This window comes from Hydractinia symbiolongicarpus, chromosome 3, assembly GCF_029227915.1.
Source record: "Hydractinia symbiolongicarpus strain clone_291-10 chromosome 3, HSymV2.1, whole genome shotgun sequence".
Taxonomy (NCBI): Eukaryota; Metazoa; Cnidaria; class Hydrozoa; order Anthoathecata; family Hydractiniidae; genus Hydractinia; species Hydractinia symbiolongicarpus.
Window position 1 is genome coordinate 29000813 of NC_079877.1, and position 23955 is coordinate 29024767.

The following is a 23955-nucleotide window of genomic DNA, read 5'->3' on the forward strand; positions in this document are numbered from 1 at the left end:
TAGGGTCTGTAATTTAGGTAATCAGGTCTTGAATTTTCAAGATTCGCCTGATTCAAAATATGAGAACGAAGCAGCGAAAAATACCATACCTAGTAGCTACAGAATATGTCAACTTTTAAAAACTCCTGTTAGCTTCTTGACACTTCATTCTTTACATTAACTTGAAAATATAGGCATTAATTATTCGTTTTTAAGGAAAAGTACTAACAAGAACTTCGCTTGAAATGGATATCATCTTAAAGAGATCTCGTATATATTTTTTGCTTTGGTTTGTACATGTTACAGAGTCATTTTATCTACCTGGTCTTGCTCCTGTTTCATTTTGCAAGGATGATAAAAGTAATGACAAATGCAAGGTAGACTTTTTTTAATATAGCATTTATCACAATCACTTAATTTAAATGACAGAACACCTTTATTCTCAGTTCTGGGGTACATCAATTACACTGAATCATAGTGCCGTGTTTTTCCTGCGCGCGCAAAATTGGAGGTAATGTGTCCGATTGGTTTGTTTATATTTTTACCACCATTTCTGCACGCACATCGGGCATTACGTTATCAATTAGATGCGCGCGCAAGTAAATATAGGGACTGTGATTCCATGTATTAAAGGTAGCGATATGGTAAATTACACCTTTTCTGTATAAAGCATTTTTTTCAACTTTCCTTCCAAAAAAACATAAAAGTATTTATGTACCTGTTCACAATGATTTGTTCTACAATATGATGGAAAAAATATTAAAATGTTGTAACAGATTAAAAATATAGTCAAAAGTCCTAAAAGGTAGGTGTGGCAAACTGTGAAGGAATTAGTCTCAAAGGTATACAAGTTTTCAGAAGAAGAAAATATCTCCACATGTTCAGCAGTCTGAATTTAAATTGTGTCTAATTTTTTTCTTAACTTTAATCGTTTTGAAAATATGACGTAAAACATCTATAACATCATGAAAATAACACTCAATATTTTTTTTATTTCAATCACTTTTGCATCCAAATCCGCTGACCAAAACTTAAAATGACACACACGGTTAGAGAAAGAACACTCGTAAATCCAAAAACGAAAATTTCATGACTTCATCTAATGTATTTTTGAGACAAATCCCTTTAAATAAGAGTAGGCAACTGAAAATTTTATGAAAAATTATTCAGAGATATTCCTGTGATTGTTTACAAGAATAGAGAATATTTTAATTATTCTGCATAAAAATGCCCTGATCATAATAGGGCAAAATAAATAATTCTCAAAGTATTTGATGTCTCACGCCAGGGGGTTTGAAGGTGAAATATGGATATAAATGTACGAAAACAGGAAATGTAATAATCAAGAAAATGATTCTATTCAACTCTTATTTTTGTTTTGTGAGAATATTTTGTTATAATAAACATAAAAATGCCAAAAGCAAATAAAACATCGCAGAGAAAAAAGAGCGAGGGAAACCAAGGCTTCGATTGATATTATCCAATGATAAACGGCCTTGCAAAATTGTTCATCATCCATAACCTCGATTTCACTTTCTTATTTTTCTTCTTTGTCAGACGAGCTGAATTCATAACTTGCAGTTGTTTTAACTGGCAGAAGCGTGTTTTCCTTTTCAAAGTTAGCTCGTATCTCTTGTTCTCGCAATAATTCATTTTGATCATACCAAGATCCCCTATACAATACTTTTAGCACATTTTGTTTCTCTGATTTAATTTGGATCTCTACAATAATTTGACGGTTTTGGAGACGATAACAAAAAGAAACTTATAATAATAAAAAAATGACGAAATGCTAGATTATATTTCAACCTTTATTCCAGTGCTTTTTGTCTTCCGTATATTTCGCACCTTACGCATAAATATTAAGTAAACCAAAAGTTCTCAATGCTGAAGGTCAGATATTTTTTAGCAAACGTGAGTCATAATTTATTTTGTGCACAGAAATATTTGATCGCCAGAACAAAGACATGAAGTGGAATATTTTGTAACACTAAATCCTTTAATTTTGGGGAAACATTTTGGAATAAAAATTAGTTCATTGGAAAGAACAGTTTCTAAGTTAAATGTTCCTTAAAAAATAAAAAAGTAAAAAAAAATAATTATTTACCATACCGCTGATGACGAAACAAAAAGCCTTTGGAGAAAAGGAGTGGCATATTTAGATTTATCAGCAAATATTATATAAGATAGATATATAAGATATTATATAATTTGTAACAAAAATTTTGTGTCGATTTAATAAATCTTTCGTATCATTTTATTTTTAATACAAACTTTTTCGTATCCTCAAAAGTACAAGTTCATATAAAGTTCGTATATACTATCATTTAAAATATGTAGTTTGTATCATTTCAAAAAAGTTTGTATAAAATTTTGCTTATATACGAAGTTCGTTTATTAGGTAAATGGACTATTATCTATAGTCTTTATATTGAAATTTTTTCAACAATTAAAGTTTGTTTCTTATACGAACTTTGTTTATTTTAATTGGACTTATTATCTAAGGTCTTTAGGGATCGTCTTCACGGCATCGTAGTAAACCAAAAGGTCGCCGTAGATCGTTTAAAAACCATGAAAACGTGATCATAGAAAACGAAGAGATCGCTGTGGATCGTTTAAAAATCATGAAAACGGGACCGTAGAAAGTGAAAAGATCGTTGTGAAACGTTTAAAATTCATTAAAACGGGATTGTACAAAAAGAAAAGATCGCCGTAGATTTTTAAAAAATCATAAAAACGAAAGAATCCTGTAGATCTTTTAAAATAATGAAAACAGGATCGTAGAAAAGATCGCCATAGATCATTTAAAACGTAGAAACTAAAAAGATCGTTGTGGAACGTTTAAAATTCATTAAAACGGGTATTGTAGAAAAAGAAAAGATCGCCGTAGATTTTTAAAAAATCATAAAAACGAAAGAATCCTGTAGATCTTTTAAAATAATGAAAACATGATCGTAGAAAAGATCGCCATAGATCATTTAAAACTTCATGAAAACGGGTTCGTAGAGGCTAAGACATCGCCGTGGATTGTGTAGATTGAACCTATGAATACGCAATTTTGCTAGTCTTCTCGAAGAAGTTAAAGGGATCCCGAGGTACTTTAACAAGTTGGACTTACCTGAAAGATTTTCGTAAGAAATTCCCAATGACATATTCCTTGTTGTTAAAAGTTCATGTAACCCCAGATATCGTTTTTTAAATATTTGTTTTTCTTGCCGCCTTGATGGCCGCATGGATCTTCTTGTTCGTTAAAAATTTCAGACTAGCTCCAGCCCTTTTTAGTGGCACGTAACCTTATTACGTAGTATTTCAATAGCGCTCACAAATTTATAGCTTTCACTCGCTATTATTAATGACTTTCGTAGCCAAAAACAATTAATATAACTGTCGCAACAATAAAAAAAAATTCAACGTACTTTCCACATCGATTTCTATACGAATGATTTGTTTTTGTTTTTAAAAAAATTATTCAACATGATATTCTAGCCGTCTAAGCAATAAAACAAAAAAATAATATATTAGCAGCGGGTGTGTGCATGATTTCTTTTATTTCAAATTTAAAAAAATTTATTTCAACAAACAGGTTGTAAAAATTACTGATCTATAACCTGTGACCTAGGCGGGGTTTGATGCTCAAGTGAGTATTGTCAACCTTGTTCCCAACAATTCTTGTGGACGAGGTTGCCTAAGTTACTCAGTAGATGATATGTTTTTTATTAAATAATATAAAAAAATCAATAGGAAAGAATACTACTTTAATTCATCTCACAATGCAGAGAGAGGCAGAATTTACTGTCTAATTAAAGTTTGTTTCTATGATATTCTTCTAATATGTAGTGCAACATCAACGTAGTCTATTAAACTAAACTCATCATTTTTCCCTTTTGCGATAGCGCGCTAAAATAAGAAGGGTTACAAAGCAGGACAGACATCGAAGCGCGAAAGCAGAAAAGAGTGACAGGTTTCCTGTAGACCTTATAAAAGCATACATCATAAATTATTGTCCAACGAGACCCTCATTATTCGCCATTTTTAGCATCGACAAATAATTGCTGTGGCTATATTCGCACTTATTAGAATACTGTGGCAGCTTCTAAATTTTTATTTATAACAAAACACAAAAAATGTTTTTACCTCCTAAATAAAAAATATTATTTTTACCAGAGAAAAGCAAAGAAAAATAAGAAATAAAATAATAATAATAGTTAATTCCGTTCGATGCAGAAAAAACGACATTTTATTAAATATATTTAGCGTATTCTGCAATGATTTAATCAAACTACATTGGTGACAAACTGTTTTTATTGATGCAGTTGAAGCGCAAAACTAATTGTTTTTTTGCTAAGAGTTTGTTGTTAGTGCATTGCCGTAGGAGGCAACTGAACTATGCTGTGGAAAAACAATTACTTTTTTCAGTTGTTATATCTTCTGCTATTTTTTACACGTCTGATCGCACAAGGCCTAGGGAGTTTTTATGTGCGATCTTACCACGTCAAATAATTGCCAACACGAAGGTACATGTTTTGAATATATTTAGGTAATTACCTCGGCAAATACAAGTGCCGTCTTAAATTACAAAGGTTGTAACCACCCTTAATCCTAATTGTGCTAGAGGGGTAGGTGTGATGCAACCCACTCTTATTTCCCCCTAACATTATCTTTAACTTTTTATGGGCACACCTTGATATTTTGTTACTTGCCTTCCAAAATGTATCCTTTTGAAATAAAAACCATACACAAATATGTGACATGTTGAATGATCAGTAACTTTCACAACCTGCGTCTCAAATAAAAGTCGCTTGAAATAAAAACAATGCACAACTTGCGTCTCAAATAAAAAGTTCTTTGAAATAAAAATCATGCACATTTTATTTTTTGTTTGGTTGCTCAGCTATATGTGAGAACATATGCAGAATTATTTCTATTTTTTTTTAAAAAAATATTTTTTTAAATAAAATAATCGTTGGTAAAGAACTTTATGCAGAATTATTTTAATTTTTTTTAAAAAAATTAATTGTTTGTAGAGAGCTTTCGTTTCACTTTGCCGCGCGAAGATATATGTTCTGGCTATGCAGTCAGTAATAATTAAAGCACTACTGAAATAATACGTAACAGGGTCATGTGTCACTAAAAAAGACTGGAGGTAGAATGAAAATTTTTAACGAAGGTCAAAAATAACCAACATGGCAGTCAAGCAACAAGAAAAATAAATATTTAAAAGGCTATATCTGGAGTTACATGAAGAAGAAACAAAAAGTAAATATATCATTTAGCATTCCTCAAGCAAATCTTTCAGATGAGTCCAACTTGTAAAAGTACCTTGGGATCCCGTTAATGTTACTGTAAAGGAAACAATTTTTTTTAGGTTTTTTGCAAAAAAATCATGAAATATAGCAAGAAAAGGGTTTTTCTGAGACTACTCATCAAGTGAGTTTTTTCCTTTACAGTAACCTTAACCTTGTATATTTTACTTTTTTTATTTCTGGTTTCATGTCGAAATTATTATGCATAATTACGCAGGTACTTTAAAGTTTGTTTTAAGTTCAGCAATTTACTTAGTTTAAATTTCGTATAATTTCTTTTCGTATTTCGTATTATAGATTGCCAGAAAATGGCTTTGCGGCACTCAAAACAGCAAATTTTGTGCAATTATTACTTGCATTTTATTGCATAATTTTATATATTTTTCGTTTTTGTCTTTGTTGTTGATAAATACCTGTTTAAACTTTCTTCACATATTTAATACACCTATATCGAATTTTATTGCGTAATCTTTCTCGCAACATGAAAACGAGGCAGCGTGTTGTAAAATGTAAACAAACACGCCGCGGGTGTATAAAATTTGCTGTATACCTTCTGCTGGAAATTTTGCCACCAGAATTAAATACAAAAACTTATTCACTCACTTTCCCATATTTACTTTATAACTTGAATAAGTATTTAAGATCACTTTTTCACACATGTGCCACTGTTAGTAAGAAGAGCTAGTCATGTAAAAAAGTTTAAAAAATGGCAGAACAATATTCCAATTCGACGAAACCTCGACCAAACAAAAATTTATCTGGTGGGTATTGAAAATACTGTTGTGTTCCCGGGTGCAAGAGTGCAACAAAAGATTTGTCAATGCAAAACACTGGTATATCGTTATTTCAAATACCTCAAAAGGAACCTTATAAAGCCCATTGGATCAAAGCATTACAAAATCATTGAAGAAAAAGCAGTCTCGATCCTTTTGATCCTCGGAAGAAGTCGGTTTATGTGTTCGAGTTTCACTTCAAAGCAGAAGACATCAAAGTGTCCCTTGGCATTGGGCGAAAAACAGTAATTCTGGGACGAATTCCGTCAATCTTCAAAGATCGAGACTCCAATGTCAAACAAACAAGAAAATCTCCTAGAAAAAGAAAACCCCTCTCTGTCGTGGAATATTTGTCCGAAAGTGTCATGGAATCAGACTCAGACAAAGGTCATCAGGACACAAACTTAGAAAATGAGCCAGAGGGTGATTTGTCGCAAACGGAGATTCTTGAACTAGAGAATAAGGAACTGAAAGAAAAACTTCATTTGTTACAAAGTAAAGTAAATAATCTTGAACAAGAAAGTGTGTCTCAATAAATTATACAACTTTGACAGTGTTAGTAAAAACGAAATATACTTTCAAAAGACACTGGCATATCAGTGGAAATGTTCAACATATTGTTTAAATTTTTAGATCCAGCAGTTGGATGTAGTAACATAAAAATGCATGATACAGCTAAAAAATTACACAAAGAAACTTTCACAACAGATCAAGACACTAGCAAACTGAAGTCCGGACGGACAACCTCCAAAACTGGATGTGAAAGATCAACTTTTTCTTTATTTAACCTGGTTGAGGAATGGATTTACACTGGCCCATACTTCTTGGCTATTTTCCATCCCATCTACTACAGTTTCACGTTATAATAAAACATGGTCAAATGTATGCTATTTTTCATTGGGTTCAGTCCCAATTTGGCCAACAAGAGAGCAAGTGAATGCTAATATGTCTGAGTGTTTTAAAAAAACTTATCCAACCAAGATGTATAATTGAATGTACTGAGTTATACTGCCAAAGACTTTATTCACACTATAAATCACATGTAACTTACAAAGGACTAGTTGGAGTTTCTCCTGCGGGAGCTGTTACATTTATTGGTCAGTTATTTGATGATTCGGTATCAGATAAGGCTATTGTGAGACAGTCAGGATTTTTAAAAAATGTTTCTGGGAATCTGGTGATAGTGTCATGGCTGATAGAGGTTTCTGTATTGAAGATGACCTGCAGCAGTTCAACGTTAACCTAAATATTCCAGGTTTTCTTGCTGGCAGAGAACAACTGACAGCTGGTGAAGTCAAGGAAAGTCAGAGTATTGCCTCTGTTCGAATTCATGTGGAAAGGGCAATACAAAGGATAAAAAGATTTTAGATTATTAGAAATGAAATTCCACTAACACTTCATGGATCTGTAAACCAAATATGGGCAGTTTGCTGTCTGTTGTGTAATTTAATGGACCCTTTGATTCAAGAAACTGGCAATGTTTAATAATGTTATATGTGAGAGAAATTCACAAAACAATTTCATGCCCACTGATATTGAAGTGTGCTTTTTTATGTGAATTTTACTCTTTGAGGTATTATATGCATAAAAATTTCCAGTTGCAGATATTGTTTGTTTTGTTACTCTAGTTAGTATAGTCAGGTAATCACATGTGGTTAAAAAATAATTCACTCATAAAACGTTTCGCAAGAGAAACTTTCATGAATTTCACAAATCCTGTTTTGTTTCACAAAGGTTTCTATCATTAAGGTTCATTCAAATTTTCCTGGCATAAATGCTTTGGATAAAGGAGTGATTTTATTGCACAGATAAATAAATTTTGATAATTTTATCCAATAACATGTGATAACCTGCTAAGAACAACATGCACTCTATATACTACACTATTATCACGAATAAGATGAACTGTAAATGTTATAAAAACATTATTTATATTTGATGATAACACCAGAAAACGAAATGTCAAGAAAATAACTCATCTTCTTCTGATATAGGCATACTGCCAATGATAGCAGGTAACAAATATCTTTCGTAGAAGTCATTTAACTTGTGCATGAGTTCAATAAAATAGTCACTGTTAAATGCAACTCGTACTATGACCAAGCCTCTGAATGTGTATACAATAAAGTCACTGAACTTTGTGCCACTCAATCCCATTCTCAATTGCACTTGAGCGTAATAGCTAGTTGGATGATCACGTTTTAAATAAAGTACGCCATCCATACGTCCAGCATAGAATGCTGAGTCACCTAAAAGCTCATCTGCTGAGCTGTTTCTCTTGCGATAAGGGCATTTAATTTCCACCAGCCTGAAACTATTATCACCATTGGTTTGGTCACTAATTAGGCCATCAGGACTAGCTACTTACCATGGTAAATTGGGGTGGATTACACATCCTGTCTCTCTCACGTTTACATTACTTCATGGCTATTAGTTTGTATGTTTTCTCATGTTTCAAAGCATCAGGTACTTGTTGAGGTGTATTTTTCTTCTGATCTCGCATAAAATATGGCACTAGATTGTTAAAGTTTTTTTCCTGATGTAAATTTTATAGGCATTGTTGGAAGTAATTTTTCGTTTTTCTACTATAAATCCACAATTTTGACTTTCCTTGCTTTCTAGTCTCCCTTTCAAGTTCTCGGCATGACTCTTCTGTAACAGTGATAGAGCGAATATAACTTTTTTCTTCTTAACTTGCATCCCAATGCACTGGCACAATACAACTATCACAACTAATTATTTCCAAAGGTAAAGAAATATAATCTTCTTCAGAATACAGTGGCAATTATCTTTTTTATATCCGTCACAATGTCGAAATCAAAACCGACAGGATTTAAATGATACGATAATGGTGATTTAAAGTCAAACAAACCCTATGGTGTGTTTGTCTTCACAGCTGTAGAGTCGGGGATACAAGAAGCAAAACCGCCGATGTCTGAAATTTGATGGTACATTGTTCAAAGACTTCTTCAGGTTCAATTTTTCTAGGGCTATACGAGGTTGTTGAGATCCCTCTCTTGTTCACATTTTTTTGAACAGTTGTCTACATAACTGGTGATTTAGGAGCACCTAATTCTCCAGGAACACCCACTGCCGTAAGTAGCTGGTACAAGCGATTTCCTCCGGAACTTGATCAAGCTGATTCAAGGAATAGTTAGCTGTTTCAAATAACAAAGCCATGGCGTGGTTGCAATATCCACTATTGCCAGCAGGACATGAACATTTGGCAGATTCAACAAAACCAGAATCTTTATTGAGACAGACAAAAACAATTCGCTTGTCTTTCTTCATACTTGCTTTGCAAACAGCTTTCACATGAAAAGTATCTGCGTCACATTTCGAAAATACTGAATCAGCAGATATATATTGTTCTTCTTTAAACTTTCTCCCCTTTTCCAAAGTTTTTTTAATAGCAGTGCCAGGGTTTTTTCCACTATTCAACCGATGTTGATCGATCTCCTTTATTGTGAATAACGGCATATCTTTTAAAGACTTACTCCAGCTTTCAATCATATTTTCAGCAGATTCATGAAGCAGTTGAATAGGATTCTCAATGTTTTGAAGTAAAATATTGATCAGATCATCACTTGCGCTCGTCATCTTTATTTTCATCTACAACACCTGCTTTTTTTTATAAAATGGCGACACGAAGTCTGTTTGTTGTAGATTTATTTGAGAACCTGTTCGAAGTTATATTCCATATTTTTTTTCACTGTTTTACAGTAGGGATGGTTTATTAAACTCGCGAAGGGAAAAAAGAAAACTTGCACATGTTTCATAATTCAAAACATTCAAATGTTACGAATGTGATCGTATGTACGTCAAATCCAAGCAGTTTAATTGTTTTGAAGGATTGCAAATTTGCCGAATAAAAACATACCTTAGAGCTTATATTTACTTAATTTACTAGTGTTTTTTTCTTTGCATTTTTTATTTTTTCGGGATAAGAATTTGGGATCCCATATCGGTACACCAGTAGCAAAACCTTTCTGGATACGTCTGTGACTTTTAAAGTTTGTTTGAAGATCGTATCGCAATTTACTTCGTTCAAAGTTCTTATCATTTCATTTTGTAGGATAAAAAACTTTGTTTAAGCTCGTATCATGTATTAAAAAACTTTGTATAAACTTCATTTATATTTTTTATTTTAAACGAAGCACTTCATAGCTTTCGTAAATTATACAAAAAAAAAACATACAAACATTTTGAGACGATTCCTTAGTATATGATTATTTGAAGTTTTTAAATTTTTAAGGAATTTGACTGTAGTACTCAATTGCAGTGAAAATGTTTCACTGTGTGGTCATTTCTACATAGCTAAAATATCTAAAACAAAGGCAGCTGTACTTAGGGTATAAAAGTGAAAATCCGCGTGTTTCCATTAATTTTGTTGCTGAATTTGAATACGTTGCTTATTTTTGTTCAAAATTGTCAGAAAAGTTTAAGCATGTTGACGGCTTCTGCTTCAAGATAGAGAGATAGATAGATGTGCATATTTTACACGGCTAGCCTCACAAATATTGAGGTATATACCCATAGCTAAGGCTTAGATGGGAAGTCCCAGATTTTTTATTGTGCATTTTGAGCTACACTGACTTAATTAGGGTTTGTGCTCTGCAAGACAACTCTGTGCAACATCCAACGGCCCACACAGTGTGCCATCTCCCCAATCTCCTCACATGGCTTAACCCAGGGATATGATAACATTTACTGGCCCACATTGAATCTCTGTTAAGAGGAAACGAACCCTGATCTCCTGGACAAAGTGTGAGAGCTATAGCCACTAAGTTATAGCTCCACAAGAGAATATATATATATATATATATTCAGCTAATACCACTGCTTGCATTAGGCTGAAGGAGTTTGTATCTCAGATTACTATTGTATGGATATGAGAACAATAACAGGATATTTTTATAAGTCATTATTTTTCTCCTCACCATGAAACTTAATTTGTTTCTAAGAAGACCCGTAAAGTTTCAGTTGGCTACCTTTTCACAAGGAAAGGAAAACCACTTTTATGTGTTTTTGTTAACAACCTTTATTTGCAAGATATTCATTTATTATCTGTGTCCTTGTTTCCTACTTGAAGATTCTCCCTATGCATTGTCCCAGGAACTATGAAGTATCTACACTTTCTTACCAAATTATCCCCCTTCATTCTTTTCAGTTATAGCACCAAGTCATTCTTCTTATCTGGATAACATCTTTAATGCTAAGAATGCTAACCTACTTCTTAGCCATGCCTTAGAACAAAAACAAATTACAGCCTATCCATATTAATTCTTTCTCATGGTAACTGATCAAGCACACTTTCAATAACTTCATTACTTGATCAATCAATATCAGTCCTATAAATTACCCTTTGAAGCAACTGACTAATAACACTAGACTGTCAGCCACTCAGGATAACACCATCCTTTATAATCTGATTGACAAGACTTTCAATAAGCTCAACTCTAGTATATCGAGACGCTTTTACCATCTCTACAACAACACATGATTTGTAAATTATCCTCATCCCAGTCAAGATAGTGTTATTTAATCTCTGATAATAACTCTCCAAGCTATAGCTTTTTTTCTTCTGTACTAGCCAATACACTATTGCTACTTATACATCTCTCACCTACCAAATCATGATTAGTCTTCTTTATTTGCGTTGCTATATTTTGAACAACTTATTGCACCTACCTTTCCTTCTCAACACATCTACAAATTTCTTTCTCCCTGCTTCTGAATTCGCCCTATGCACTTCTGTCAAGCATGGTGCCTAGCTTCTAAGTAGATATTTTTACTTTCTTGTTTATGCCCTGATTAACCTTATACTACCACCAGGTCTGTCAATGTCTAACTGATCCTTTCTTCCACCAACTGGCTCTTACAGAATGTTGTGTTTAAACTACGTCTGTTGCCATTTTAACCTCTACCTTTTTTTCACCAAATCTGTGGCCCCAATGCACATATCTATAACCTTCAGATCGCTTCCCAACATATTAAAGTCACTTGATTTGACTCCTATTATTTCATGAAACTAAAATATGTATAAGCTTTATCCACCTAAAATACAAATTCTCCCTTTAACTAAATTAACGCAAAAAATATTTTTTTTAAAATAATCATTTTTTTATGATCATGTACCCTCTAATAAAAAAGTAGTATTTTTATTTTTTCAAATTTGAAAACTATGTTAAACATTGTTTTGAGAAAGAATTGTTGATTTTGTTTTAAATTTATGTATATACAAATTGCTTCAATATCAAAAATGAAAAGAAGCATGATCACGTCTTGGTATCTACCACAGATAAAAGTGATGTTAAAAATTTAGAAGATCTTTTCCTGAGTATTTACATTTATGTGCTGTTTTTATGAATAAAAATAGAAGAGAAATTATCATTCATGAGATTATGCCACAAGTGTATTAAGTCCCTCTATGTTAATTATGTCATAGATTTTATCAGAATCTGTGTGTTGTCATTTCATTACTCATTATACTGCATTTTTTAGAACGATCTAATGATTTATGTCAACCGGCTTGATTCTGTGGAGAACATTATTCCATACGAGTATACCAGGTAATTGTTGTTTTTACAAAATCATTATTTTATGTTCTGCTACCTTTTTTAACAATTTGAAAAATAGTGTTCTTTATCCAGTGGGTGACATATTTAGGTTTTAAAAAAGAAACTAATACATATAAATGTAATGTCATGTAAATTCCGTAAAGTTTATAGAGACATGAATCTTTTACGTTGCATAGAAATTAAAATATAGATCACACAATACCTGTTAAGCTTAATTAAGGATCAATTTTTTAATTAGGCGACTCCAACTTAATTATTCTACGGACGAAGTTGATAAGTAAAAATAATTTTATTGAGAATACATAGTCGGAACAACAACAAGAAAAATAATAAAAATAACAACGGACAAGGGTGTTATGACAACCATTTTTTCTATGTATTTTCACATACCACATGCAGTTTTTAGTTGCGAAGAAAAAATATTAATAATTTGTCTCACTATAAAAAGTGTAACTAGTTCTTAAGGGAAAAAGATAAAAATATGTATGCTCAAAAAACTTGTTTTTAAAGTTTTGGAGCAAGAATCATTCTTGTGCTATTTTGAAAGCTATACATAAGAATTATTCTTGTACTATTTTGAAAGTTGTACAGAATGTATTTGTTTTGTTTTGAAAGTTATACAGCAAGTTATTCTTGTGCTGTTTGGAAATCTATACAGCAAGTTATTCCTCTCCCCCTTAATTTAATAAAACAAACAATTTTAGTTTTTTTTAATGTTTTTGCCCAGTTTATAGGAAAATCTAAATTTAAGTGTAAATTCTTTTTACGAACTATGGTTTAGTTGATTATATAAAGTCTTTCGCAGCGTTAAAACCATGTATTTAAAATTAATAAAAGAGAAGGGTGTTACACCAACCGTTGTTTTTATTATATTTTTCCTAAATGGTATTAACTGAAAGTCTTGCTGTATTACAATTTAGCTAGCGAAATTTTAAAATAATAATCATAACGAAGGAGGGTGTTACGACAATAATAATCTGTCTTGTTTTTCACTTGTATTATAACTATTTTAGCAAAAGTAGCTAATATTTGTTATAAATCAGATAAAAATTTAAAGTCCTGTTGAAATTAGCGCATCTCGCATTTTAGTTTTAATTACCAAGAACAAAGAATCAACTTCAAGTGGCCTTAAAGTAACGTTATTGATTCACCATGTTTAATTGTAGATTGACATTCAACCAACAAAAAAAACATTGATTATCTTCTATGCTCATTGTTTTTTCACATGATCGGATGAGAAAATGTTTGATTGATTTAAAAATTATTTTTGATTGATATGATATGATTGATATTATTTTTTTTGTCTTTATGAAAATTAGGGTTGGTCAGGGGCATGTAGAACAACTAATTAAGTTGGAGTCGCCTTAGTCACAAACAAATGTTCAATAACACTAAATTATTTCATATATTATGTTGTTCTTTGTTGTTACAGTTTGGTTTATAGCTTCTCTCTTTTTTTCAGTTTTGATTTTTGTACTGATGAAGACACAGATCCATCACCCTCTGAGAATCTTGGGCAGGTGAAATATTATTTTGTTCATAAATGAAATTTTGCTGACTGAGTGCTACTATACATATTTAGATTTTCCTATGCTTCCTATTTTAGGTTGTGTTTGGTGAAAGAATCCGCCCATCTCCTTATAAGGTAATAAAAGGACATAGAATGTGGTATACAATTTGGTAAAATCAGTCAGGCGAATCACCATTTTGGCCTTTTTACGCTTCTGAATGAAATCTACTTTTGCTTCACAGGGTTCGAATTAGCAAGTCACAATTCTTAAAGCGAAATGCTGTCTTCGAGAATCATTTTGCAAAGAAAAGGTTTAAAATGGAGTATCCCATTTTTTCAATAATTGTTTACATCACCTGTTTCTATAGTCCTAAAAGTAACTATTAACAATAGATCAATGCCAAGTGGCCTACAGTGCTCCTAAACGAAAACTGCAAAAAAATTTTCTCTAATATTAGCATTTTTTGTGAACTTACTTTATATTTCTACTTCAAATCCTGCTTCATATAATGACAAATAGTTTCCTCCATGATAAAATATGCATATATGGGTTCTTTCCACAGCCACAAAGCGTTTCTTAAATTTAAACTTAAAAACCCATGCTTTTAGATTCTAAAATTTTAGATTCATAGCTGTTCTTCACTAAGAACCATAAATGTTATTAGTGAAAAAGAATAAAAACGTCATTGCAGTGTTTTGCATGCAAGTTTTTGGTAAAGCATTGCATTTTTTGTATTGATATGTTTGACTAGAAATTGATTATATATAATAATCTTTTCTTTTTTTTTTAAATTGATGCCACCATTGTCTTTGGCATGATTTTTTTTATTGTGACGATTTTGGTCTAAAGCGAAAGGAGTTCTTAATTTCTAGTTTCGATAAAAAACAGGTGTCAGAATATGCGACAAAAACTTTGAAGTTAAATTTGAATTCACCATTTCTTTATATACCTGTTCTGTTAACTATTTCACTTCCAATTGGTAAAGTTTAACATTAAAGGGAAGCTTTAGTGATAAATGGTGTTTAACATCTGCTGTAGAACTAAAAGTTGCGTAACAAGTTTTTTTTAATATTTTGGAAAAACATTTTGACACTTAATTGTTTTAGCATAAATTAACACCATGGAAATGGGGGATATTTTTTATTGACATAATTTCTGACCTGTTTAGGAATTTGGGGGAAATGTCCCTAGTTTCTGTGGAAGAACTTGGCTTTACATTTTGGTTTAATAAACCAAATCAGTTTCAATAAGGTTTTATTTGCCTGAAATCTTAGTTATATTTTTAGTTTAAATTTGGTGAAGATAAAAAATGTGTACATGCTTGCAAAAAGAGTTATAAAAAAGGTGATGCAGATTCGTTGAAGAAGTTAGAATTCTTAAAAAAAGGAATAAGTGAAAATTATCAGCACCACTGGTAAGTTAATGTTTCGTGTTCACCTAAATACAATTTTTAATGACATCTAACTAAATGAAGCGAATATGATTGGAGTTGTACGCTGCACTCATTAAACTTGTTTGGTGTGTATCACCCCACCTTGATACAAATATGATGTGCACTGGTACTGCTACTTTTTATATTTCGTTCTCTTTATTTGTATTTAATTTAAATGCAATAATAATGGAAACCTGTAACCCTTTCTTTAATTATATTTTGGATATTGAAAAAAGGTTATTTTACAACTGTAAAAACTAATCAACATAATTTTTGTTGCTAGGATTATAGACAATATGCCCATTACCTGGTGCTACGATGTGGCGGACTCCCCCAAAAAGTATTGTGCCACAGGTTTTCCTATTGGATGCTGGGTCACCAAACAGGGACAAATTAAAGATGCTTGTGTGATCAGTGTAAGTTGAAAGTGCATGTCCAACTGTTTGTTTAAGTTTGTGTTAAGTTAATATTGTTTTGATGTTTGACATGAAACGTGAAAACTTAACAGGCAAAACAATTTCCATTTTCGAGTAAGCTAAACCCTAAATTTTATGAACTACTTGGTGTTTAATTTCAGGAGGTAGGGTAGAGCTAGAGTACAATAATACTAATGATCAACAATCCTTGCATTGTCCTTTAAAGTTAACAAACATCCAGACTGAACTGTGTGCTATCATCAGCAGTTTGTTTTTTCAAATTAAACAGTTTAAAATCTCTCGGCTGGTTGAGAGACTTTTTTGACAGCATAGTCAAAATTCTGTTTGAACTTCTTTTAGAATAAATACACTGAAGCAGACACCTATTATGTGTTTAACCATGTGGATATCACGATTGAGTATCACGATGGCCAAGGTGAACAATGGAACGGCGCACGACTACTGTCAGCTAAAATTGTACCCTCAAGGTTTGTATTAAAAAAAAGAAACAGAAAAATTGTTTGTGATAATATGCAATTTATCAAGCACAAGACGTTCAAATTTATGTCTTAGCCAGAGCTGCATCAGTAGTTGTTTTTTTTAGATAAATGCTTGAAAAGTGTCAGTGTGTTCTGGCTTAAGATATTTATTTGAATGCATGTGTGTATGTGATTTAGGTTGTTTTCATTGTGACTTTTTAATGACACCACCAAAATAACTCTTTTTTGCACTATAGCATAAATCACAAAGTAAATGAAGACACTGTTGACTGCACAGTTGTAGAAGCCAAAGGCTTGAAAGGACAAGATGATGCTGCAGTTGATATACATTACACTTACTCTGTCAAATTTGTGGTTAGTGTTCCTTTACAATTTTTTTTACCTTATTTTTCACTTAGGGGATTGATAATGTAACTTATTTTTGTACAGAATATAATATAACTATGCAGGAACATGTTAAATTATCTTGGCATTTTTTTATTTCAAACTTGGTGTGTAAAACCTTTATTGATTTTAAATGCTAAATGCTACAGATTAAATTATGTTTACACTAAGCCTTAAGAAAATGAATTATTATACTATGTCTACACCAGGCCCTAGGAAACTGAAGCATTATACTATGTCTACACCAGGCCCTAAAAACTGAAGCATTAAACTATCTTTGCACCAGCCTTAAGAAGCATTATACTAAGTACTAAGCAATATTATTGGTAGCTAATTTTTCAATTTAGAATTCTCAAAATAAGAAATGGGCTTCTCGTTGGGATTATATTCTAGAATCCATGCCTCACACCCGAATTCATTGGTTCAGGTGGATGTTTATTATTTTTTTTTTATTTTGGTTGTAACTGAAATACTGTATAGGCGAAACTTTAAGTGTATGTCATACATAACTTGTGCATCAAAATGAGAATTCCTGTCCTGTCAGTAATGTAATGTACAATGATGAAAACTTAAATTTAAAACATTTGTGTTGTTGCAGAACTTTGTACATGACACTTGTTGCATTATTCCTTAACAATATATAGTAACGCTCAATGATTGCATTCCAAAATTGTTTTTTTTTTCCAAAAAAATTATTTTTTATCCTCTTGTTGAGGCAGTGTAAAGTATCTCAAGAATTAAACAGGAATACATTTATCTATTTTTTTAGTATCATGAATTCTCTTGTCATTGTATTGTTTTTGTCTGGAATGATTGGTATGATTTTGCTCCGAACTTTGCATCGTGACATTTCTCGATACAATCAACTCATTGACTCTGGTGTAAGTATTGTGCACCAAAATCTGTTATCGTTCTTATGTGTAACTACATTATATTAATTAAGAAGCTATTCATTTATTACCTGTCATGAACGAGAGCGGTTGCCAATTACAAATGCTTTGAAGTGGAGTGTGGTTGTCACAGGGACAATATCTCAAAAATTTCCCCTAGGCAGTTCAAAATGCCGACCAATGCTTCCAAGCCGCTACAAATGTATAAAAATGTGTTTCCTTTTTTGCAGGAAGAAGCTCAAGAAGAATTTGGATGGAAGTTGGTACATGGTGATGTCTTTCGACCACCAAGAGCTGGAATGTTTCTTTCTGTTTGTGTTGGTATGGGAACACAAATTGGAATTATGATCTTTGTGACTCTTGGTAAGATATGGTTCAAACATTTAAAGCATTAATAAAACAGCAGATTTGAAGTAAAGTTTCGTTCATCCTAAGCCCTTCTACCTTCTTCCCACTAAATAAGCAGACCCAGAATAATCCACTACTAATCTAAGAATCCACTAAGAGGTCAGAATTGTGCTTTTATAAGAAGCATTTCAAATCTAATTTTGTTTGTTTTATTTTAGGGTTTGCTTGTTTGGGTTTCTTATCACCTGCTAACCGAGGTGCTCTGATGACATGCGTATTGGTACAGTATTTTCTTAGTCTGTCTTCTATGTGGACTGTATTCTGTGTGGACTGTCTTTGTTCTGAGTAGACTGTTACAATGACTCCTTTGAATTTTTAAGGTACTGTTTGTTTGTTTGGCTTCTGTGGGTGGCTATTTTTCTGCAAGAATATACAAATGTAAGTTGTGAGAAATACGTCTGTAAGTTTATCTTTTTTTATTTCGTTTTGCTGCACATATTTTAAATTTTTAGTGGTTGGTGGGGAACGCTGGAAAAGTAATGTTATCTTCACATCATTCTTGTTCCCTGGGTAAGACTACGCAGTTGAATTTTAAGCTTTTTTGAGAACTATGTAATGACGTAAGGGTATGGTAATTCATTTTCAGGTTGGTGTTTGGTATATTTTTTATCTTGAATTTGGCATTATGGACTAAGCAATCCTCTGCTGCCATACCTTTCTCAACCTTGGTGGCATTGCTTGCTTTATGGTGAGTTGTCTTATGTATCATAGCATTCACAAACCAACTCTTACATTGCCCTGTCTGCATGTTACAACACTTCTAACATGTTTTTATGCTATCTGAATATAATTTCTTACACATTTAATCTTCTTTGTTCTCAGGTTTGGTGTCTCAGTTCCACTAACATTCTTAGGAGCGTACTTTGGATTTAAAAAACCGGTAATGTAATGTGTTTCTACACTTCAATTATGCTTAATATTTAATATTGATGCCGGTAATGTAATACGTTTCTACACTTCAATTATGCTTAATATTTAATATTGATGTAAAATGTATGATTGCATCTTTTGTCTTGTAGGCAATTGAAGTACCTGTCCGAACAAATCAAATACCAAGACAAGTCCCTGAACAGGTAAGTAATACTTTATTTATTAGGCGAGGCTTTAAAGCTTTTAAAGCTTCCTTCCCTCTGACTACCCTGAAACCTCCCTTCTGACTACCCTAATACCTTCACTCTGACTACCCTGATACCTTCACTCTGACTACCCTGATACCTAACTTCTGTCTACCCTGATACCTCCCCTCAGACTACCCCGATGCCTTCACTCTGACTACCATGATACCTCTCCTCTGTCTACCCCGATACCTCCCCTCTGATTACCCCGATACCTCCCTTCTGATTACCCCAATACCTCCCCTCTGATTACCCCGATACCTCCCCTCTGATTACCCTGATACTTCTCATCTGACTAGCCTAATACCCTTTATAAAGCCTTTACAAATGTTTTAAGCTTTCTTGTCATAACGTTGCGAAGTGCACAATTTTTTATTTTTAAGCCTATTTCTTTAAAGAAATACGAAGCTTTGATTTATAATATTTAATTAAGGAAGGAGAGAAAAGAAAACAAGGAATAAATGGAAGATATGAAATAAAAAGACCAAATTTTAGGATTGCCAGTCTAAAAATTTAAAAGAATAAGAAATAAATAAGAAAAAATATTTCTTCTTGATGCTAGTACATATCCATTCGCTTTTAAAACGGATATGGGTGCATGTGCCTTATTTGAATAAGGGTGCGGTGTGCTCATAAATGTAATTAGGAATTATTACGGTGTACGGTTTTATTGTTATTGCCTGCAACGTATAGAACATAGCTCCTCTTGCTTGTTAATTGGTTTGCTGTTAGTTGATGGCTCGAGGTTTAAAAACACTGCATTTAGTTAAACTTCGAATTCTGCAATCATATCGTCACCTTTTACGTTATTTATTTAGAGCATTTATACAAAGCCACTTCCCTGCATTGTGATGGGTGGTATCTTACCATTTGGTTGCATTTTTATTCAATTGTTTTTCATCTTAAACAGCATATGGTAAGCGACCTGATTTATCGTATCGTATTGTATCAGGACATATTCAAGAAAATCAGTTAAGTTAATTCTCGTCGAAGATATTCATCGTTGTATACAAAGCTAATTTAATTTGCTTTTTTGTGTTCACATTAATGGGGTGCAAAATAATCCATGTTTTTTTCTTTTTAGGTCTCATCAAATCTACTATATGTTCGGCTTCTTGTTTCTGGTGTACATAATTTTGTTAATTACCTGTTCGGAGACAACTGTTTTGCTTTGTTACTTCCACCTGTGTGCGGAGGTATGTTATTAGTTACGTGTTTGCTTGTTTTTCAGTCAATTTTATATTTTGTTGTTGTTATTGTTGTTTTTATTGTTGTTTTGAACTGCTCCCATATATCCATAGATTTCTTTTCCATTACTAATACAATATACTTTGAATTTATAAAACGACTTTTCGCGAATAAAGTTTCTGCCTTAAAAATATTTTTCCGTACCTGGGTACCTTACTCACTATGGGTGGTGATGTCATTTCTTTTTTTAGGACTACAGATGGTGGTGGCGATCGTTCTTGACCAGCGGTTTTACCGGCGTTTACTTATTTATTTATTCTATCCATTATTTCGCCACTAAATTGACCATCACTGGCCATACTAGTACCTTCTTGTATTTTGGATACACATTCATAATGGTGTTGCTCTTCTCTCTACTCACAGGTTTGTTGCTTTTCTTGATTACCCAGGGTTTAGGCTCGTCTGCTCATTTTTTATACTACTCTTTAACTGTGATGTGTTTTTGTGAAGTACCTATTTACGTGAGCTGCTTTACAATTATTTCATTTTGGATTTATTGTACCAAATTAAACAAGTTGTAGTCTCTGTCGCCTTCAATGGTTAGGAAAAGTGTTAGGTTTGTTAAACGAATGTCCGAGTTAAGTGATGTAAATATGATATTCTTTAGAGCATATAGTTTCGAACATAAAGATACCGTTTTTCGCTTGAGTGATGAAAAAACACTTTTTCTGCAGTAATTTCATTGCTTTTTCCTATTCTTTTTTTAGGTACCATTGGTTTCTTGGCTTGCTTCTATTTTGTTTACAAAATATACGGTGCCGTAAAAGTGGACTAACGCCAGTAAAAAACTTATCAAGCTAATTAAGAAGTGTTTGGCGAATCGAGGCAAATTGTGTTATTATTTATTTCGAGATAAGTGTACATGTAGTTAATACTATTGAATTGGACGCTGTGTTTTAACTTTGAAGAAGACTCGAATTTCTTTTTATTCATTATTAATTATTCATTATTAACGTTATTGAATTTTTTATCTTATTCTGTTTTATTTTTTCAACGTCATAATTTTCTCTATCAAGCTTAGAATTAACAAGTCTTCAATTTAAGTGAGAGTTGGGGATAAGTGTAACCCCCCCCTACCCTTTAATAACTTTAACAGGTGTTTTTTTAGGTACCTTACACGCTTTTTTTATAAGAATATGCTTTACAAGAATATCAGGCCGAGATTTCAGGTTAAAAACAATAGAGAAATAAGAATTATGACCAGCCTGGTGAAAATTTTGATGTCCTTATAAAAAAAGTGTGTATTGGCTTTCTTACCTAAATTAACGACAACGATGTCCAAAATCATGTCAATATTCTTGCTTCTCTACACCATTCCTTTAGCATATTACCCCGGGTTGATTTTTTATAAAGTTTGAAACTGGAGAGGACTCATTGTCTTTTATTTTAAATGTTAGTATATTATGCGTGTATTTATTCAGCACTCGTTTATTTGTGGTGTCGAGTTCAAACTTTTTCAAAAGATTCTCTGTTATGTTTTACCAATAACAAGCTTTTCTTGTTTGGTAGTTGGACTTCAGTGGATAAATGAATCAGGATACAACATCTCTTGTGAATGAAAAAAGCTTCAGCACATTTTGTAAAATTGAAATTTCAAAACATTTTGTCCGATGAGCATAAGGTTATTTTTTTTTTAGAAGTTGATGTTCTGCGTGTATCATTTTTTGTTTAGCACTTTTTAATAAAATGTATTTTGTTAATCGTTTACTATGTATTCCACACGAAAAAATAGTTTATTTTGTTAGTTTATTAAAATCATAACGTTGCTGCTGAAGCTGCGAGTATCGGCGAGTGAATTTTCGTGGAACTTTAACGAGCATCTCGGCTAGTTAAAAAACCCGCCAAATTTATGCGGCTAAGTCCTGGTAACGAAAAATAGGTCAAGGTATCCGAGGTTCGAGTTAACCGGAGTTATTTATAAAAAAAGTATTAACAAAAGATCAAGGGGCCGAAGAAATGGTTCAAGATAATGAAAGCTTGGGTTACCAGGAGCTAACAATATTTACTAGTTTTATGAACCGACTAAATATAATACGAGCAAGATAGATTAAAACCGAATTTTACAAAATTAAAAACACTGCACTGGACATATCGATCATATTGTGTAGGTGTGCTATTTTTCTTTGCAAGATCTCACATAATCGCAAAAAATTTCGACAAAGATTTTGCTTTTTGGTACTTTGACAACGTTTAAAAGTTTCCCTTGCTTTTTGTGTACGGTACAGTAAACATATAACTAGGAGCAAAAAAGCACTGAGAAGACCTCTATCCCCCATTTGGACAGGGTAAGAAATTATTTTTGCTCGCTAACGTTTGATTTATGATAGTATCTTTAAACTGTTGGTGATAAGTTGCTACCGTCATTTTGAAGGTCAAATTCTCCTCTAATCACAGCGCGAGACGTTTAGCTCAGACAAGATTTTTTTTGCTGTTATTCTTATTCCTAAAAAAAGGAAAATTGTCCGATTTTACAATTTCATTCAACCAGTTAGGGTTTTTATCTTCTTCGTCGTGATCTTCCATGTGTGTGTTTACGTTCCCCATGCATGTTATATCCTCGTAAATATTCAACTGTAAACTAGGTTCGTGTAAAATAAGTGTGTTATTTAATGCCACCATATTGAAACTTTAAACACGGTTGCTATGGTAGCGGGCAATAGCGTGGAATATTGCCTGCTATGACGTAAGTTCTAACCAATCACATTGCGCAATATTCAGAAATATTGATGCCGCCCCTTTACCCGGGTAATAAAACTATGTATTGGACATCTTTGCGCGCAAGACAGAGAAACCCAATATCACGCTATTAAACATGACTGGATCTTCTTAAGTTGAAATTGTGACAATAATTCGTATGAAGAATAAATACCTAGTTCGCCCAGACAAAACTTTTATTATAAGCGTTGTCTAAGTTTAATAGAGTAGAAATAAGTAGAAGAAGTTTTGCTGCAGTAATACTTTATCTGCAATAATGCAGAAAAAAAAGAGCATGATTTGGAAGGTTGAAGCAATGTTTGTTGCATTGATACTACTGATGTTTACGCTCTTAAAAAGCGACTCACTTTTTCCCTGGTTTTATAATCATGCTTATACACGTTGCTAAACGACTCAACTAACAAAAAAAGATGACAAACAGATTTATAACCAATCGAAGAGAACAAATTAGTTGGTAATCTGGACTAGTCTTTAGCCTGTAAAAAATTCACCGGTAAGCTTGACGAACCTATACAGGAGATAAGATTTCGACACGCATCTCAGGTATAGCTATTTCCTGCATCCGTATTTGGCTAAAATCTTGAACAAAATACGGGTATTATTATAGAGACTGTAACCAATGGAAAAATCCATGGGTTTGCCCATCCTGCACACTCCGGTCCTTAGATTATCGCCCATCGTCCATATCCCGTACATCACT

The 23955-nt window shown here is 32.7% G+C and overlaps 1 protein-coding gene across 1 annotated transcript; it reads left to right on the forward strand.

Annotated features, from left to right (window-relative positions):
* Positions 1-78: 78 nt before the first annotated feature.
* Positions 79-22295, forward strand: LOC130636696 (transmembrane 9 superfamily member 2-like). Its single transcript, XM_057446511.1, has 21 exons — positions 79-356; positions 12560-12627; positions 14099-14156; positions 14243-14281; positions 15434-15561; positions 15863-15995; positions 16356-16483; positions 16732-16849; positions 17227-17306; positions 17649-17760; positions 18000-18132; positions 18336-18397; positions 18498-18555; positions 18630-18687; positions 18764-18865; positions 19000-19057; positions 19197-19250; positions 20111-20208; positions 20377-20488; positions 20732-20903; positions 21248-22295. Exons 1-21 carry the CDS (start codon positions 225-227, stop codon positions 21313-21315), a joined length of 1971 nt encoding a protein of 656 aa, XP_057302494.1. The 5' UTR covers positions 79-224; the 3' UTR covers positions 21316-22295.
* The last annotated feature ends 1660 nt before the right edge of the window (positions 22296-23955 follow it).

Bases quoted from the DNA above. Each gene is read 5' to 3' on its own strand.
- LOC130636696 (XM_057446511.1), top strand. From the start codon at position 225: ATGGATATCATCTTAAAGAGATCTCGTATATATTTTTTGCTTTGGTTT. The intron at 17,307-17,648 runs GTGGATGTTTAT...CTATTTTTTTAG, and splicing joins ACCCGAATTCATTGGTTCAG to TATCATGAATTCTCTTGTCA. The intron at 20,489-20,731 runs GTATGTTATTAG...TTCTTTTTTTAG, and splicing joins ACTTCCACCTGTGTGCGGAG to GACTACAGATGGTGGTGGCG.